Source organism: Myotis myotis, unplaced genomic scaffold, assembly GCF_014108235.1.
Source record: "Myotis myotis isolate mMyoMyo1 unplaced genomic scaffold, mMyoMyo1.p scaffold_m19_p_11, whole genome shotgun sequence".
Taxonomy (NCBI): domain Eukaryota; kingdom Metazoa; phylum Chordata; class Mammalia; order Chiroptera; family Vespertilionidae; genus Myotis; species Myotis myotis.
In genome coordinates this window covers 26,478,105-26,497,861 of record NW_023416315.1, presented here as the reverse complement: position 1 = coordinate 26,497,861, position 19,757 = coordinate 26,478,105, and the positions used below count along the sequence as shown (strand labels likewise).

General features: G+C 39.8%; 1 protein-coding gene across 4 annotated transcripts in view; it reads right to left on the bottom strand.

Moving 5' to 3' along the window:
• Positions 1-5,675: 5,675 nt before the first annotated feature.
• The window catches only part of TMEM196 (transmembrane protein 196), a 47,904-nt gene continuing 33,822 nt past the window's right edge, over positions 5,676-19,757 (bottom strand). For 2 of the 4 annotated variants that reach the window (XM_036327956.1, XM_036327957.1), the window contains exons 2-5: positions 16,449-16,505; positions 12,706-12,960; positions 11,116-11,189; positions 5,676-8,454 (exon numbers count right to left, since the gene is read on the bottom strand). In XM_036327956.1, the coding sequence (XP_036183849.1) occupies positions 8,448-8,454; positions 11,116-11,189; positions 12,706-12,960; positions 16,449-16,505 (393 nt within the window). In that variant the 3' untranslated portion in view covers positions 5,676-8,447. The remainder of the gene's footprint in view (positions 8,455-11,115; positions 11,190-12,705; positions 12,961-16,448; positions 16,506-19,757) is intronic. The other 2 variants (XM_036327958.1, XM_036327959.1) reach the window with 1 other exon arrangement.

Below are 19,757 nucleotides of genomic sequence, written 5' to 3'. Positions count from 1 at the left end.
CAAGCAAATAGGGGATGGAGTTGTGGTTTGTTTTTTTGGATACAAGTGTATACAGGTGCATGGTTCGGTTGAATGGCCTTAAAATACATGCCTACAGCCAGAAATTAGTTCACCTATTAGGTGAAATATTGATGTACTTACTTCATATTAAATAAATGTTATTACTATCATAAAGGGATACCTACACTTATAGACAGACAACATATGTTAAAATAGCACTTGATAAATGCTTATGCTTTATCTGCTGCACCACTGTCCCTTTTACTGATAGATAACAATAAGCTAAAAAATCCTATCTAATAAAAGAGAAACATGGTAATTGGCGTACGACCGCTACCTTCCCATTGGCTAATCAGGGCAATATGCAAATTAACTGCCAGCCAAGATGGCGGCCGGCAGCCAGGCAGCTTGAAACTAACATGAGGCTTGCTTGCTTCAGTGACAGAGGACTCCAACGTTCCCCGCCTGCCGCTGCAGGCCTCTGAGCTGCAACTCTAAGCAACTGTGTAACAAATATAGAAGCTAAACAAAACCCCAGAAACCTGCTTTAGTCTGCCAGGCTTCAGCCAGCAGGATCGCAACATTGTAAGCAAAGGCCAGAAACCTACTTTCAGCAGCGGAGGCCTAAGAGCTGGAGCCAAGCCTCAAAGCTAAAGCTGGCCCAGAATAAAAAAAGAAAAAAGAAAAAAAGGAGCGGTTGGGAGCTTCAGTCACCCTCAGCCTGAAAACAGCCCTCAGCCCCTCACCCAGACTGGCCAGGCACCCCAGTGGGGACCCCCACCCTGAAGGATGTGTGACCAGCTGCAAACAGCCATCATTCCCTCACCCAGGCTGGCCAGGCACCCCAGTGGGGACTCCCACCCTGATCCAGGACACCCTTGAGGGCAAACCAGCTGGCACCCACCCGTGCACCAGGCCTCTACCCTATATAGTAAAAGGGTAATATGCCTCCCAGCACTGGGATCAGCGGAGCCGCGAGGCCTCCCGGCACCAGGATCAGCATGACAGGGGGCAACGCCCAAACCCCCTGATCGCCCTGCGGCTGTGTGTGTGATAGGGGGTGGGGCCACAACCTCCCTATCCACCCTGCTCTGTTCATGACAGGGGAAGGCGCCCCAACCCCCTGATCAGCCCTGCTCTGTGCCTGATAGGGGGGAGCTCCCCAACCTCATGATCACCCTGCAGCTCTGTGTGTGACAGGGTGTGGCGCCCAAACCCCCTGATTGGCCCTGCTCTGTGTGTGACAGGGTGCAGCGCCCCAACCTCCCCCACCCACCCACAGGCCCTGCTCTGTGTGTGACGGGGTAGAGCCATAACCTCCCCATCATCCCTGCCCTGAGTGTGAGAGTGGCGGCGCCCCAACCCCCTGATGGGCCCTGCTCTGTGCGTGACAGGGGGCAGCGCCCCAACCCCCTGATTGGCCCTGCTCTGTGCGTGACAGGGTACAGAGCCCCAACCCCCCTGATGGGCCCTGCTCTGTGCGTGACAGGGGGTGGTGCTGCAACCTCCCCATCGACCCTGCCTTGAGTGTGACAGGGGACGGTGCCCCAACCCCCCAATCAGCCCTACCCTGAGCGTGACTGAGGGTGGCATCGCAACCTCCCGATCACCCTGCTCTGTGCATGACAGGGGGCGGCACCCCAACTCCATAATCGGCCCTGCTCTGAGCCCGACCAGGGGCTGCACCTAGGGATTAGGCCTGTCCTCTGCCACCCGGGAGCAGGCCTAAGCCAGCAGGTCGTTATCTCCCAAGGGGTTCCAGACTGCAAGATGTCACAGGCCGGACTGAGGGCCCCCCCCCGCCCCCCCCGAGTGCACAAATTTTTGTGCACCGGGCCTCTAGTATAAAAATAAAAAGGATAACAATAAGCTAAAATTACCACTATTCACTCTACCGTCACCTGGAAACTTGACTTTCTCTCCCAAAGTTTGCTTTATTTGAGAGAACATAGAGCCTTTATTTTATTTCATTTTTCTCTGAGGTTGATGTAAAAGTATTACTATACTTAGAAGGCAGAGAAGACAGAGAAGCTCAGATCTCAAAAGACTTTGAATTGTAATGAGGGCAGTGGACATCTAGACATCATAGGGCCTTTTGACTATCCTATATAATAAAGAGGTAATATGCAAATTAACCCTCATGCCCTCACAAGATGGCTTACTATGACCAGGCCAGCAGGGGGGTTAGTGAGGGATGACCAAACGACTGGACAGCAGACTGCGTGGGGCAACCAGGCCTGTGGGGGGCCATGAGGGGCAACCAGACTGGTGGGGGGGACAGTTGGGGCGACCAGGCCAGTGGGGGCGGGGGGAGGCAGTTGGGGATGATTAGGCTGGCAGGGGGGGCAATTAGGAGTGACCAGGTTGGCAGGGAGGGGGCCGTTGGGGGTGACCTGGCTGGCAGCAGGGGGCAGTTAGGGGCGGCCAGGAAGGCAGGCAGGTGAGAATTAGGAGCCAGGGGTCTAGGATTGTGAGAGTGATCCCAGAATGGAGAGGGTGCAGGCTGGGCTGAGGGAACCACCCCCGTCCCATGCACAAATTTCGTGCACTGGGCCTCTAGTGTTTATATGATAAGGTTGAATGTTACCTCTTTGCTTGGCTGATTTATTATGAAGGAAAGAGTGAGGGATAGTATTGGCTGGTAAAGCCAGCCACAAAGAAAAATGTAGCTTTAAAAAAAAATCTGGGCAGTGACCTTGGAGGGCCCAAGACATGCATTCCTTCCAGCCCTCCTTACCTCTGCCTGAGTAAGGTGGGGACCAATAGATTAATAAAACAAGGAACAGTCATGAGTCCTGATTCCTTGTGGTTAGAGAAAGGTTTTTTGCAAATTTGACAAGATTTTAGCTTCTTCTGTAAAGCTTCAGCCAAGATCTAGAGGCAATTTTCAGTAATATAGCACATTTTGAATTGTTGGGGTAGGGCTTGCAATATATTGTATGGCAAAAAAGCAGAACTTTTGGGTGTTAATGGATAAAATATTTTGAAATCAATAGTTTGTAGTTGATGTGAAATAAATAAATATGGATCCTGGTTCTTAAAGATTTCCAATTAAATAAGGGCTATCTGCCTATAATTAGTTGATATAGATAATATTTAACTGTTAAAATATTGAAATTTTTTTATTAGTTCTGGAATTTGACTTTTCAAAATATATTGCTTGGGAAAAACATTCTTGATAAAAAGACTCGTATTCAGTAAGCAATTTTGCTGGCAAAAGATTAAAAAAAAAAAATCCTTCTCTGTAATTTTATGAGGCATCTACATTTCCAAGCAATTTCTGAATTGGTTTCCTCTGCTATCACTAACCGACAACCTGTGATTTATGGATTTGGAATAATTGAATTTCTTGGCTGTCATATACTTTGAGTAAGAAATATTACATATGTTTCCAGAAAAAAATGATTTAAGGAAGAAAAGATTGAAGAGACGCCAAGTTCTGAAACTGCATTTGGAAACTGTGTTCTAACCAAATGGTACTTAAGATGCTCTCTCTGACTTTCTGACACATGTTTGCTAAATAATCTTTGAATAATTTTTGAAAGTAGGTTTGAACATAAGGTTTCTAAGCATGCTACTTTTGAGCTAAAATAAAGAGCAGAGAGCAGCATATTGTTGTTCTCACCTTTCCAAGCACAACAAATGCAGAATTTTTTTCATTGGCGCATGGAAATGGGCTGAATAAATTTCTTCAAAAATTGGAGCTACACATCTCTTTTTACCTGTCAAACACAAAATATTTAGTGATTTAGTGATAGCTTGCCATGAATAGAATTTTTTTAAAAAAAACATGAACCCTCTAATGCAACTTCTCAACTTTATTGTGGTTTTGGTCTAAACTTTATTTTTGTGAGCTCGGTCCATGGATTGAACTGGTCCATCGACTTCAAGTTCCATGGAGTATCTTTTCATACGTTCTATTATAAGAGTCATTGGTTGACAGTGGCAGAACCTGTCTAAGTCCTGAAGGTTAGGAAGCAGTTCCCCGCTAGTGTTTTTGACTAGCATTGTCCCATACGACTTTCTGAGATGATGGAAATCTGCTGTAACTGTTGTCCATATGTGGCTATTCAGCCCCAAGAATGTGGCTAGTTCAACTGAGAAACTGAATATTTGCTTTTATTTTAATTACTTTCTATTTAAATAATCACATGAGATAAGATAGTGGCTATTGTATCAGATAACATAGGCCAACCTTAGAACAGTGAGTTTACGACCCTGAGCAGTTCAAGTCTATATTTGTGGGTAGCGTTAACATTGGCCGCTCTGGGTAATGTTCAGAGGTTTACCTGGGTGATTCTAAATCATGGGGCAATGGTTCCCTATCAAAGAGATAGGTAAAAATTTGCTAGGATATTTTTGGTTGTTACAACTAAAGAATCCTCCTGGCATTAGAGGGTGGGGCCCAGAGGTGATTAATGGCCTGAAATATATAGGACAGTCTGCCAATGAATTACTGTCCACCTCAAATGCCAGTAGCAACCAATTTGACAAACCCAAACAGATTAGCAGAGTCCTCTAAATACAGATATTCCTTGACTTACGTTGGAGCTACATTACAATAAAACCCTCATAGGTTGAAAATATCATGTGAGAAATGCATTTAACATACATAACCTGCTGATTATCAGAGCCCTTAACCTACCCTACCTTAAATGTCCTCACAATACTTAGATTATCAGGACATAATCCCACCGTAAGTCAAGGAGCTGCTGTACTTGCCTTCCTCTTTCTTCTCACCAGAAGCAAGAGACACATTGGGCATTTTGTAAACATGATGGGATGAAAAACACAAAGCATAATATCTAAAAACACTGGCAATATAGTACTACACTGTAGAGTATTGGTTGTTTATCTTCAGAACCACCTGGCTGACAGGGAGATGAGGGTTACTGCTGCCCAGAATCTCCAGAGAGGATCTTCCTGCAGGAGAAGGGCAACATTCAAACCTCCAAGTACAGTTTCTAACGAACGCCTATAGCTTTTGCACCATCGGAAAGTTGAAAAACCCAAAGTCCAACCATTGAAAGTCAGGGACCATCTGTACTGTGGTTTCAGTTGTGAGCTCTCCTGTGATCTCAGTCCTACCTGCTGTCTCTTGTGATCCGATCTTGTTTTCTTCTGCCTCCTCAGGGACCTCACTTTCTAATTATGCTCATTTTGTCTTCTATATCCAACCACTCCCTCTCTATCTCTAGCACATTCTAATCTATCCTATCTCAAATAATATTTTTTCTTAATTCCATATACTCAGGCTGGGACCATCCCTGCCTTCTGTCCCCTGCCAACCTCAGAACAGAACATTTATTCACCTAGCTATCGGAGGAAATTACTCTTTTGTTGTTACTGTTAATCCTCACCAAGACGGTATTTGTTCCATTGACTTTTTGAGAGAGAGAGAGGAAGGGAAGAAGGGAGGGAGAGAGAGAAACATCTATGTGAGAGAGACACATTGATTGGTGCGTCCTGCACACTTGCCCTGATCAGGGTAGGGAACAAACCTGCAACCCAGGTACGTGCCCTTGACTGGGAATTGAACCCAGGACCCTTCTGTGAGCAGGCTAATGCTTTATCCACTGAGATAAACCAGCCAGGGGTAAGAAAATACTTTTTGTATTGTGATGAAAAGAAAATCCATACCATATGTAGTTTCAAAAGATGCCATTTTTATTACATAGACATATCAATAGAGTCATCATACCATATTCTACTTTTAAACAATTGTATATATTTGTGTGTAGGTGTGTACATACACACACATATATGGTTAAAAAATTTCAAGATGAGTCCACTTTTAATCTTCTATGCTTATAATAACTGCACCTTTTGCAGCTAGTCTCTACACCACCACACCAGTTTCACATATTCTTTTTCTATTTTAGGATCACATTACTTTTTCCCAAGGGTAGGCTCATAGTAAAGCTGTAATGCGGTCACTTAAAAATACTCTAGTTCATAGTTCATTGTATTGTGAAAATTAAATTTTCAAGTACTGCAACAATGTCTTCCTAATTTCCCCTATCTATCTCAAAAAGAATGACTACACGTCCCAAATATATCACTCTAAGAAACTGAGCCCTGAAAATGTTGGGTTAAAATAACTTACATTTAAAGATATAGCTCTACTTGGTTAAATACACTGTAGACTATTTGGAAAATTGTGATGATTGTATTTCTTCTTAACTCTATGTCAAAGCAGTGGGATGCCTACTTTTGTCCTTTAAGTGTGATTTCATAAATTATTTCAAAGGCAAGAAAAGATCTTACTGATGTATTATAACTGCGTATTGTGCAAACATGTCTATGAAGAAATGTAACCTAAAGTTGAGTTGGTGATTATTCTTTCAGTACAAGACTGCATCCTTGGATAAATTCAGTAGGACCACATTCACACAAAATATCTGCATTGTATAGTTTAGATTTCCAGAAACAAAGATCATGCCTGCTTGTGGCATCCAATGAACAGTGCTAATGTTGATTCACTATCTGAGGTTGCATTTATGGCAACTTCTATAATCTACTGGATAATGAAGTTATCCAAATGAGTTGGGAGACTTCAAAAACTACACTGAACAACCATAGTCCAGTTATTTCTTTTGACTGGATACAGCCAGACATTTTTAATGAGCTGATTTAAATATGGTAGGTCATAATTATGTTGCTCTAAAACTAAAAGACCCTCAGATTTCCATTAGCTGGAATTATTATTTTCTTAGCACAATTAAAACCCATATTTTGCTTTTAATTTATAATATGTTCTCATACTAGATATTAAAGGTGTTAATTTACCTAGGGTTCAGTAGGCAAGTCATTAAAAAATCAGTTGAAAATGTATTAGCTTTGGGGAAAATAAAAGTATGCAATACAGTGAGAGTTTTATATTTTAAAATATGAGTTCTTTATCTGCTGCCAGAGGTTATGTTCTCATAAATATTTTCAAAAACCATGCTATTTTCTTGCCTATACATATTGTCTCAGGTTGCTATTTTAACATTCCATCATGGAAATATTGAATCTTGCTATGTAAATGTGAGCCTATCCTCTTATTTTCTTCTACAGAGAAGTCTTTCAGGTTCTTTGTATATATGCATTCTTAAAAAAGATTTGTCTGTATTATTCTGGAATTATAAAGCAAACAAAATACTAAATTAAATTATAGCAAAGCTAATTGTAACTTCATCATTTGGGCATACTTCTCCCATCCTTTCATATAATTTAATTGGGCTGTAGAATGTTTAAAATGTAAATATCATGAATAATCAACAGTAATTATGTGGAAGTACATAATTTAAAGTTATGCTTATAAATCAGTATTAATAATTGTCATTACATAAATACCATAATAATAATAATAATAAAATAGCCAAATAACTAATAATTTATCTTTATATTACACTGTTCAGATCACTCAACTCTATAAATCTCAACCGCAATAATTTTTACAGCAGACATAATAAAAAGAATGAAAATGAACAAATTAAGTAGAAATTAAAATGTGATTTGGGGGTATAGAAAAGCCTTGAACAATTGCTTTCTCATCTCTGTGGGAATGGAATCTTGATAACACCCCACAATATTACAATTTCTTTTCTACTACCTACTTACATTCATGATGCTATACATATGTGCTGTATATATTTTCAATATTTACAGTATACAGTATATACGCACACACACACAGTTTGTTTTATTCTTAGGCTCATTCATGAACATGCAGATCAATCTGCACAGTATGATCAATACATGTTTATTTGCCTTAAATGATATTTATTCATTTACAACTTTTCACTCTTGTGCAAAAATGCAAAAATATCATACAGATTAGTGTTCTCTCTCTAAAAAAAATCTTTTTTTATGGTTTACGTTATTTTGTCATTTACAAATAAATTATGAAATATAGTACATTCACAAGTTGAAAATAATTACAATGTGTTTACAACAAGGCATTGCTGAGGTTTTGAATCATGGCTTTCTTGAAGCCACCGTCTTTCAAAACAAAGACATCAACAAGTTACTGTTATTTTTGATACTTGTACTTTTTGAATACTTATACGAAATAAGTGATAACAAATCTAACATGCTAGTCAAATAATGTTTGTATAGAAGAGGAATCTTTCAGTTTCATCTTTTCCTCTTTTTTCCCTCCCGAAAAGACTTTTTTAGAACCATCTGGAAAGTGTTGAAATTACTGTCCTAGAACATTTCTGGAAAGTTTTCACCTAATAAAAAAAGCTGAAGACACAAGTGAGGCAAAATAGAGAAATAATAATTGTAGTGGGTGCCAGGGAGAGATAACAGCAAATGCAAGAACTGTTTCAGTTTCATCTCCTAGTCCTTTGGTATTTCCTTGCCTCGTGAAAATCCTAAAAAATGTTCAGCTCTTTAAAACATTAATTATACTCTTCCGTTAAATATCAGAGGTGGTCCTCCATTGCTCATGTTGTCTGTCATTTCCTGTTAGGAGAACAACACGAATTAATTAACATTTCTTTCAGAGTCAGACATTGATTTGGCTAATGGGTTTGCAAAACAGACATTTCAAGCCATTGAAAAACTTGCTGAGTTCTGGGGAAGGTCAAGGGTTGATATTGGTGTTGCATTTGAGGAAATGAAATTTCATGGCATCTCGGGCACATGAAAATGCTGAAGTGACAGCCTCTGAGACCAAAGTCTTCTGCCCTCAAAAACAGTTCAGTCTCTCCCCAGCCCCGAGTTTCCCCGTTCGTTCCTTAACTCTCTTTTGGGAAGGCCTACCTAGAAAGAAGAAGATGGTTATATGCCCACATTTCTCCAGTGCAGGCTCCTTTGCTGAGCATGTCAACAAAGGGCCAACGAGGGTTACCTTCATTCTATAGAAAAGCCCGTGGCCTTTTTGCTAAGAACTGAGAAAGGCCCACGCGAGGATTGAAGCTTATTTGTAACTGTAAATCACAGGGGAAAGAGTATGTTCACAACACTGTTACTCATTCAGTTAAAAAAATAAAATTCTTAATATGTGTTTTTAGGGATCAATTATTAATAAGGAAAACTACATGGGAAGGCAATAACATTTAAATATAAAAGATGACTCAACATAATAAGTTCCATTTGCAGTGATAGAAAATATGTTCATTTGAGAAACATTTAGAAGCTTTCAATTTGTGTTTTATTAAACTCTTCCCTACACAATAAAAGGTAGTGAGGAGGTGTGAGGCCCATTCACATTTATAGTGGCTAATGCACCAGATTATAAAGAATATTTTGGCAAAACTATCTAAAAGTAGATGACGACATCTTCCCTCATTTGAACAAGCCTATTTGCAACAACGTGGTAAAGAATAATTCAAATGGAAATTATCTTCTCAATGATTTCAAGCCTATCAGTTATATCGACTTTGGTTTAGATGAATTAACAATTACAAAGTAAAGCGTTTGCTATTATAAACTTTAGAAATTCTTCCAAATATTGATTTGAAAATGACAAGTCATCCATACCTCATTTTTAGTCTTTATTTCTTTGAAAATTCAATACAGAAGGTAAAAGAGTGAACAGGCTTGCTTTTTTTGGATTGGGTGGTTTTGAAAGTTGCTTAGGAGGAGCAATGAGGGACTTGAAGTTAAGAATCGGTCTGGTGTTTGAATCTTACTTTTTAAAACTTTGCTGTCTTTTAGAGGATGGGTATAGAGTTTCTTCCAAGAAGATTGTGGGAAAGGAGACACTATGCATTGCAGTCCTTGCCTCTCACATCAAGACCTGTCTTTGCATGTAACATGCCCCGGCCCCTTCCAGGCTCTAGGGGGTTGGTTATCTTGTTCCTGGGCAGCCATTATGTCTCCCCCCATAACATGGCAAGAAATTACTAGAAAAAAAAAGCCTAAAAACTCAATCCCCTTTAGGATAAGGCTCTGATAGGAAGTAGAGAACATCACTCGAGCCAGCAGCTAGCCTCTATGGTCTGGTGATGGTTCAGCTAATTGAGGGGCCGGCTCTGTTAGTGATATATGAGGTGGAAGTAGGTCTAAAAATACACTGAGATTATTGAGCTGTGGTTAAGTTAGTGGATAAGAAACCTGATTTGAGGCTTCATTCAAGAACTCAGCGTTGGTGGCAAGATAAGTAGAACTAATCCCTACAAAACAAAACAATCTTTAATGAAATTTACTCATACACCTTTTTCTGCTTTTCCTACTAGAACAAAAATACAATTTCCTAATGAATTTATAAGAACTAAGTTCCTTAGATTTCCTATCTTCTCCTAAAATGAATTTGCATTAAAAATGTAGCTTCAAAACTATTTAAAAATTTAATCTAATTATAATCTTTTATTGCAGGATTTAAAAATCCAGTTTTTAGAAATATTACCCCCCCAAAAAATTTTCTTAACTAAATTCATCATACAGATACAATAAAATTATCGATAAAAAAATAACAGTGAAAATCAGTTTTTAACTGGATGAGTATCTTGAGCTTATTTGCAAGTAGGCACATCCAACTTAACAAGATTATACTCTAACTTTGGGCCTGGCCAAATGGGAGTATTTGCAAATGGACATACTTTCTGCAGTTGGACCACGGTAGCAATGTGACCTTCTGTAGTTCCAATTCTATTGTTTAACCAAACCAAGAAAGGCGACTGCTTTCAGCAATCCAAAATAAGGGAGCTAAATTTGAAATGCATCACAGCAGATAATTTTACAAGAAGAAAGTTTCCCTACAGAATGGTTACTGTCTTTGTGCCAGACTTATCTGCTCATGCAATGTTGGCAGGAGGCAGATGCAGTTTGTCTTGATCAGATCCGTCTATGATTAAAAACAAAACTCTGGTCTGTGAAGGATGAGACTGAGTTGGAATCATGATGTAGCAGAGAATAAAGGAGTCGGGAATCATCCAAGCAGCAAGGTGTTTGGATGCTTAGAGGAGGCTGAATATTTTAAATACTCAACCAAGTTTCAAGCTGCAAAATCTGCCATGTAGGTTATGGCAGGTCCTCAAAGTCGCTCTCATGAAAGCGGTACTTTGAGGCACCACATCCAGCATCAGTCGAGGCTGATCTGCTGACACCATGGCTTCCTGGAAGAGGCAGCACTTTGGGCAGTGACATTACAACATGGCAACTCCCTAGAAATTCGCGTACCTTGTAGGTAACTCTGGTGTCGGGGGCACCACCGGGCAGCTGGGCAAGTCGGTTATTTCAATAGCCCTCAATCTCTAATATAAATATAACAATTATACAGTAAATATTGCACACACATATACACAAAAAACTACATCACACTAGCATAAAAAATAGAGCAGGAGATAGCCACTATCCAAATCTATAGTAATAAAAGGATAATATGCTAATTAGACCAGGAGATCTTGGGGAGAGTGGCCAGGGAGGGCAATTGGGGGCCATGAGGCCAGCTGGGGAGGGCAGTTGGGGGCTATGAGACCGGTAGGGGAGGGTAGTTGGGGGCGAGAAGGCTGGTGGGGGCGGGGCAGTTAGGGGCGAGCAGGCCGGCAGGCAGAGTGGTTAGGGGTGATCGGGCAGGCAGGCAGGTGAGTGGTTAGGAACCAGTGGTCCCTGTGGGATCAGGCCTAAACCAGCAGTCGGACATCCCTCAAGGGGTCCCAGATTGGAGAGGGTGCAGGCTGGGCTGAGGGACACCCCTCCCCCGTGCACAAATTTTGTGCACCTGGCCACTAGTATAAAATAATAATCTACTTTGAACAACCCATTTCTGTACATGACCAGTCTCCCTATTAACTCTTTTTTGAAGGACACATGTAAATCTGTTTAAAACTGCTTTCTTGAAACAATTTAAGAGCATTTATTCAGCTTATCGGGATGTAAACAAAATATAAACACATAAAACTACAGAAGAAATACTTTTTCTTCAAAATAACATTATATAGAAATACCCAGCACTAATTGTTGCAATTCTTTCCTCTATTCTGTGGTCAAGCAGTTTTATTTCCCTGATATCAAGTAAAATATGATGTAGCCATTATCTTAGTGAGTTTATGTCACAGATACTTGACTTTTCCTTAATAAATCCAGTAGCAGGAAGTACATTTTAAAATATATGCAAATATAGTAGAAACACAGACAGCTCACTATATCATTTGTCCTTTTCTGTGGTAAATGTAACTTCCTGTTTGAATGGGTTTCATGAAACAATTATGCAAGGACCACTGTTTAAATTACAGGCAAAGCTACCCAAATATGCATGAAGTATAGATGAGAATTAAGTGAAGCTTTATGTGAATTGTAATTTCTGTACTGATAGGCAAGGCTTTTTGTTGCCTTATTAAAAGGCCCTTTTATGCTTGAAAGTCTAATTTACATAATCAAATGCATCTCCTTACAAGCACAAGGGTGGGCTAGAAAGGCGAATTCATCCGCTTTCTAAAACTGGCGTTATTGAGTTGAGAGTGTATTTAGTGTTTTTCCTCAGTACAACACATAAAAATCCATATTTATTAGGCATTGAATATTTTATGAAATCGTATTTTAGGAGCTGTGTTTTTTGTATAGAGAGGCTACAAAAGTAGGTTGAAAATAAGTGTATCCAGAATTGCAGAGAAAAAAAAGTAATAAATTCCTATCCTTAATCCAATGGGACCAACATTTCACAAAATCGAATTTCTCACTTTCTCATCTAAAGCAACCAGTTGGTTCACCTAGATTTGCCTGCGGTCTTCATCACATAGCAGCCGCGAGAGGAAAAGGTACGAGACTCACTTTCTCAGCCATCTCATGGGAGTGATGCAGGGAATGCTCCCTCTCCGAGAACATCCTCCTCTGTTCATAGCTGGCCAGGCGACAAGTGAGCCATGAAGAGAGGGTGCAGCCCCCAATCCCAATGCACGCAAGGGACATGGAGGCCAGATGCAGGGGGTAGAGGGGAGAGGTCTTCCTCGTCACAGCCCGAAGGAACTGAAAGTTCAGGATGCCCCCGATGAGGCCACAGATGCAGCAGGCGGAAAAGAGGATCATCTGGTGAGAAGAAGGGAGTGTTAACGTTGAGAAAGGACGGTTGAACTACAATAAAGATGTTTTTGGTGCTTCCAACAGGACAGGAGCTGTGCTTTCACCGAGATTCTATGTCATCGGACTGAATGGAGAGGGTATAGATCACAGTGTTCCCAGAATTAAGCACTGACCATACAGAAGCCAGGGACACATCTTATGAAAACTCTGAAGTAGCAGAACTTGTCTTCTAGGTAGATTCAGATTGAACTAATATCGATTTAATATCTACTATGTGCTACTATGCTAGGAACTTGAACAGATACCTCAATGAACCCATCCAGAAATCCTCTGAGAGAGGCAGGTAACAATCGTACTCAGGGACTGTGCCCATATTTTCTGACTCGAAATCCAGTTTCACTATGTGAAACCCCCTCGCCCCCAAAATATCTAAATACCTTTTCATTGAACTGCCATTAGTTCCACAGGCTTCAGATCTTTATACTTCTTTAGTTTTGTGATTTGAGGAAATTGAGTTGATTATTTCATTTATAAAAATTTTATTCTGTGTGTATTTATTTCCCCAACAGGAGCTTCAGGAACTCCCCATGAACTGACTCTTCATCTTACAAAACTTGTGTTACTATGTGGCACCTCAGTGAAGCCTACACAGTAGGTATTCCCACAATACACTTGGACGGGCTGCTTTGGAGAAACTCAGAATGTGGCTTTGCTTTTGATCCTCCTATTGGCTTGATGTGGGTCTCTATTAATAGAACCAAAGTGTTTTTTTTTATTCAAAGTAAATATCACAAGGTCTCTGGTAGAACTAAGTATAATGCCTGCTGTGTAGCAAATGTTTTGTGAATATTTAATAAATTTAATAGAATATTCTAATAGCTTGAATAATTTTATTTTATTTTGCACGAGTATCTAGGGTTTTCATGATACCTTACAGTATGATGCTAATTTAATTATCTAAACTTATTTCCATATTCTCCTGGCATAGCACCTGTTCCTGTCACCTCTCTTATCCATTGATGCAGCTTGTACATTCCTACCTCAACAATATGTTCATTTCCTGAAAATAACTTTGCTTTTTTCCCTTGGACTCTTAGATGGAAGGCCCAAATCCTGTCCTAACTTTCTCAGAACATTTCCATGACTTTACTGATCTCCTCCTTTGACATAAATCCTCAGAGCAAACAGCTAGACAACTGGCTTGAGCATTTAGTTCTACAATATCAGGTATTTTGGCTGCTGACAGTTGAATCTAGCGAGCACGTATTAAGTACCTAGCATCTGTCAGGTCTTGAGTGAGGTAGCAGTTGGCATTACAAAAAAGAACAGCTCACAGTCATTCCCCTTGAGTACATTGCAGTCTTGGAGAAGATCCAACATGTCCACATGGAGGTGAATGGGTTGCCCTCAGAGTAGGGAGCAGGGCAATTTAGCCCAACCGGTGGTTTTAGACAAGACTTCCTTGACCATATGTCATCTCAGCTAAGTGCATGTAGTTCCCAGTAAAGGGTAAGGCCATGGATGCATGAAATAGCACAGTAAAATAGCATGATAGGCAGAAGGAACTGCAAGTAGTTCCTTTTATTTCTCTAACTTAATTCAGCATTCTTTATTGTCTGTCTCCTGGTACTTATCACCAAGGCTAAAAATCTAGTGATGGATGAGTAAAATATTTTTATAGTGATTAATTGTAATACTGAGTATCAATTACCAAATAATTGAATCATCCCAAGTGGGAACCTATAGCTTCCAATTCAGGTAGAACCAATCAGTTATATTCCATTTTAAAGTATATTCAGGAAATGCAGTTTCTTGATAATATATTTTCATGTTTAGTCATTCTCAGAAAACATGAAAAGATATTAAATTTTACCTTTTTATGCAGTCATTACTGTTAATTAAGAAAAATGGCAAATTCAATTGTCTATTAGAGGAAAAGATATTTCTTCTGATGTTTTTCTTAGTAATTTTTTTAAAGGCACCAGACTTTATTAACAGGTGCAGATAGAGCATTCTCCTAGGAATTAAAATGTAAAAACTAAATCCAAATTTATGCACATTTGCATATAAATTATTTGGTTAATATCATCCTGTACCCCGCCCCCCTCTTTTTCTCTGAGATTCAACAGTCTGTTTCATGGATCTATTTTATTTGTCAGTATATATTGTTCAGAGCAGGGAGCAGGGGAATTTAGCCCAACCAGTGGTTTCAGACAAGACTTCCTTGACATGAATGAGATCATGTGATACTTGTCTTTCTCTGACTGGCTTATTTTACTTAACACAATACCACTCTTAAGGTCCCACATGTCTAAGCAATGGGGCCTTCATCCTTTTTGTCACAATAGATATTCTCACAGAGAAAGATGTGATTAGAAAAGGAGTTAAACAAAAAACTGCACTATTGCCCCTTCCCTGCCCTCCTCAGATAACTGGTCTCCGCTTGGAAACCCCATTTAGGCTCAAAGATCACTTCCTAGGGTCCATGTACAGTATTTGTTTCACCAAACTTTAAAGGTGTATTTTCCTATTGTTCTCAATAAAATAAACCATGCCTTTTCCTTCTTTCCAAACTCTCATAAAATGCTGTGGAAGGCAGCGGGGAAGCCACATTCGAGCACGCAGAAGCTGTCCTCCAGCCAGCATCGGAGTTAGCTGGGAGCGAGTTCCATACCCCGATGCCCAGGACACACCATAAAGCATCTGAAAACACTTACATTTGCATTCACAGTAATAAAAAAATAAAAGAAACATCTTTGTGAATTAACTGTCACTATAACAGCACAGCTGTTTTGCTGCTTTGTAAAATTAACTTGACAGTCAAACAAAGCCAGCAATGCTTAGGCCCAGTTCCATATTTAAACAGTTAAATTTCCCATGAACTCAAGTTATGTCTTTTTCAGTTTATGGAAGGATTCCTGCGAATGTTTAGGAGCCTATAAATTGGAAAAGTGGATACTGTCATCCACAGAAGTCATAAAGGCTGCATATTCATGCATTTAAAGAGTATATCAAAGCCTTTCTTTTTCTCTCTTTCTTTCCTTCTTTCTTTCTTTACTCATAATCTTTTTTTTAATCCTTACCCAACAATATTTTTCCATTGATCCCTAGATAGAGTGGAAGAGAGAGGGAAAGACAGATAGAAATATCGATGTGAGAGAAACACCTCAATTGGTTGCCTCTTGCACAAACCCCTACCAGGGCCTGGGCCTGGGGAGGAGCCTGCAACTGAACTACGTGCTCCCAACCGGAATCGAACCCGGGACCCTTTGGTCCGCAGACCAACGCTCTATCCACTGAGCAAACTGGCTTGGGCACTAGTAATCGTGATGTTTTTCTTTGAAAATAAAAAAGCCAGGATTTATTTGTCAGTCCTTTTTCTACCCTAAATGAGTCACATTCAACATATGAAAGTTGACTAGTCACCATTTCCATTTCTGAGTTCTGACATTTCAAATACTTCAATGCACAACGCAAACAAGGCAGAAACTTACGATAAGTCCAGACTTTTTTTTGGCGCACAATATTCCACATATGCCACAAAGAAGAAACTGAAAAGGAAAAGAACAACAATCATTTCACATCCAAAGGTAAAAGAACGCCCAGTTTTTAGCTTATAGTTCACTCATGACATTTGCTCCAGGGAAGCTGGAAAAATTTATGCTCCCATTTAAAGCTGAAAAGGAACACCCTCCATTCCAGAATAGGAAGGGATAAAAGTGTAAACGCAATGAAAGTTTGTTTTTGCCAAGTTGATATGGGTAATTGTGGGATCGAAGCAAAACTTGAGTCAGTTTTACGAACAGGCAAAATTAGGAAGTAAATGAACTTAGAGTCTGCTCCTCCTATTTCCATTCATTGTCTTATTGTCCTTTCCCACTTTCTCAGGGAGAGCAGAGGTGTGATACAATCATTCCCACTAAGCAATCAGAAAGCAATGGGCTATCCTACAGGTAGGGAATCTAGCACGAATGAAAAGATATGGCATCAGACAGGGACATGTTTTTCTACAGAGACATTCTTTATACCTCTCAAACTATGTCAGGTAAAATGGCTACCCCCTCCTTCTATCAGAAATACTGTCCTTGGAAATACGTCAGAAGAACACAGGGGATGAAGCTACAATAGTCCCCCCATCCACTGGGGACACATTCCAAGACCGCCAGTGGATGCCTGAAACCGCAGGGTTCCAAACCCTATATATACACTTTATTTTGTCCTATTCATACATACCCATAATAAAGTTTCACCTATAAATCAGGTGCAGTAATTTATAACTAATAATAAAAGAGAACAATTATAATAATACTACAGGCCCGGTGCACGAATTCATGCACTGGTGGGGTCCGGCCAGCCTGCCCCAATCGGGGCCAATCAGGCAGGGCTGGCCAGGGGGAGGGGCTGCAGGTGGTTGGCCAGCTGGCCTCACCCCCTGGTCAAACTCCTGGTTGAACTCCCAGTTGAGGGGACAATTTGCATATCAGGCTTTTATTATATAGGATACTGTAAAAATTATGCAAATGAAGTCTCTTTCTCACTCTCAAAATATCTTATTGTACTATACTCACCTTTTCACTTAAAGGAAGCACTTTATAGCTTCTCTTTGGCATATCCGAATTGCCAGCATCACTACTCTGGTGCTTTGGGGCCATTATAAAGTAAAAGAAGGGTTAGTTGAACCCAAACCTTTGATATCACAACAGTTAATGTTATTTCATCACTTTACTCAGAATGAGGTGTAGATTAAATTTATAATCTTTTTACTTTTGGAATTTTCCATTTAATATTTTCGTACAACAGTTTTCCACAGGTAACTGAAAGAGCAGAAAGCAAAACCATGGATAAGGGAGAATATTATATTGATGGCATCTAATTTCTTGTAAGAAAATACATGGCTGACCTATTTGCTTTGCAAAATTAACTGCATCAATTTACTGATCAATGACAGTTGTCAAAAAACAGTAAATTGTTTAAGTTAGATAGAAACAGGGCCATTTAAATTGCACATTTATGTATAATTCTGGTTGAGAGGAAACCATGTAAATAAAATAATCATTCGTTAATAAATAGTAAGCTTACTAAGGGCTTTCAGATTAGCAAAGAAAACTTTGAGTTGTTTTAAGACAGCTTATTGAATTTGTTCCCCACATAACGTTTACCCACCTCAGATGAAATAATTTTCACTGAAAATTACTTCTACAGAAATACACTCATTAGTGAATAGAAACGAGCTTACATTTTCCCCCTCAAGATAATGAGCTGAATCTCAAATGAACTTTAATTCTTTGATAATCTTTAAAGATTTTTATATGATTTTATCAAAACCAGTAAATTTTTTAAAAAGAAGCATTATGCTAAGCGAAATAAGCCAGTTAGAGAAAGATAAATATCACATGATCTCACTCATTTGTGGAATATAATGAACAACATAAACTGATGAACAAAAACAGATCCAGAGACAGAGAAGCATCGATCAGACAGTCAAACCTCAGAGGGAAGGCAGGGGAGGGTGGGGGGGAAAGGGGAGAGATCAACCAAAGGACTTGTATACATACATATAAGCCTAACCAATGGACACAGACACCAGGGGGGTGAGGGCATGAGTGGGGAGTGTGTGTGTGTGTGTGTGTGGGGGGGGTATTGAGGGGATAAGGACACATATGTAATACCTTAATCAATAAAGGGAAAAAAAGGTGTAGAAAAAATAATAGGAAAACACAGACAAATGTGAAATGTTGACTAATCGATACGGGAGAAATCTATCTCTGGTTCAATAGTGCATTTTCCTTGTGTCTGGATTAACAGTTTGGTGATTTACTTTGCTACCACCAATTCTTGAATGTTTTTATTCTACTTCAGTCACCGGTTAAAATGACAACTGGACTCTTTTAAAAGTGTTATTTTGTAGTTTAGTTCACAAAATGCCAGTGTGCTGAGCAATTTCTTCTTTCTTCCTCCTCCTCCTCCTCCTCCTCCTCCTCCTCCTCCTCCTCCTCCTCCTCCTCCTCCTTCTTCTTCTTCTTCTTCTTCTTCTTCTTCTTTTTTTTGATACTGTGCTGATGGGATTGTGATTTTCTTACAAGACACTCTGGCTAGACATCTAAGACCATCCTTTCTGCCATCGGCTTCCTTCCATTTGGGATCTCATGTCTCTAGGGATTCCAGTATAAATTATCTGTGTAAAATGGGGAAAGTTTATCAAGTTGGAAAGCCTGCCTGATGACAGTGATTCTTGGCTGCGTATTAGCTTTAAAAATTCCTGCTACCTTGACCAATTAAAAACCAGAATTTCCAGGTTGGGACTCAGGCATCAGTGTTTTTAAATCTCTCCAGTATTTTAAAACCTTCAGTGTGTTCTTAAAGTCCAGCACAGCATGCAGGGTGCTCGCCAGTGCTTTATCAGCAGAACTGCTCACTTCAGAGCTCACCGCTGAGGCATCGATGTTCCCCTTAATTACTCTCAGCCAGATATGTACCAACGCGAAGCTGCGTAAAGTGCTCTTCAAGGGAGAAACATCAAGTGCTTGTTTATGACATAAGGTCAGAGTGTCAGAACTGTTTGGTCTCTAATGGATCTTAAAAATAGAGATCCTTATTTCATTATCTTTTAACTTATTCTACCCAGTGCCTTTCTTTCATTATTGTAAACATGTTTTTCCCCTAGGCCCCCAATCTTTTCAAATTTTTCTTCAATATTTAGTTAGTTAGAGCTAGAATTGGGCAGGACACACTATTATGTGGAAGAATCTGACTAAATTTATATTGGGAATTGAGAAAGTAGGCATAAGAAGTCACATATACAA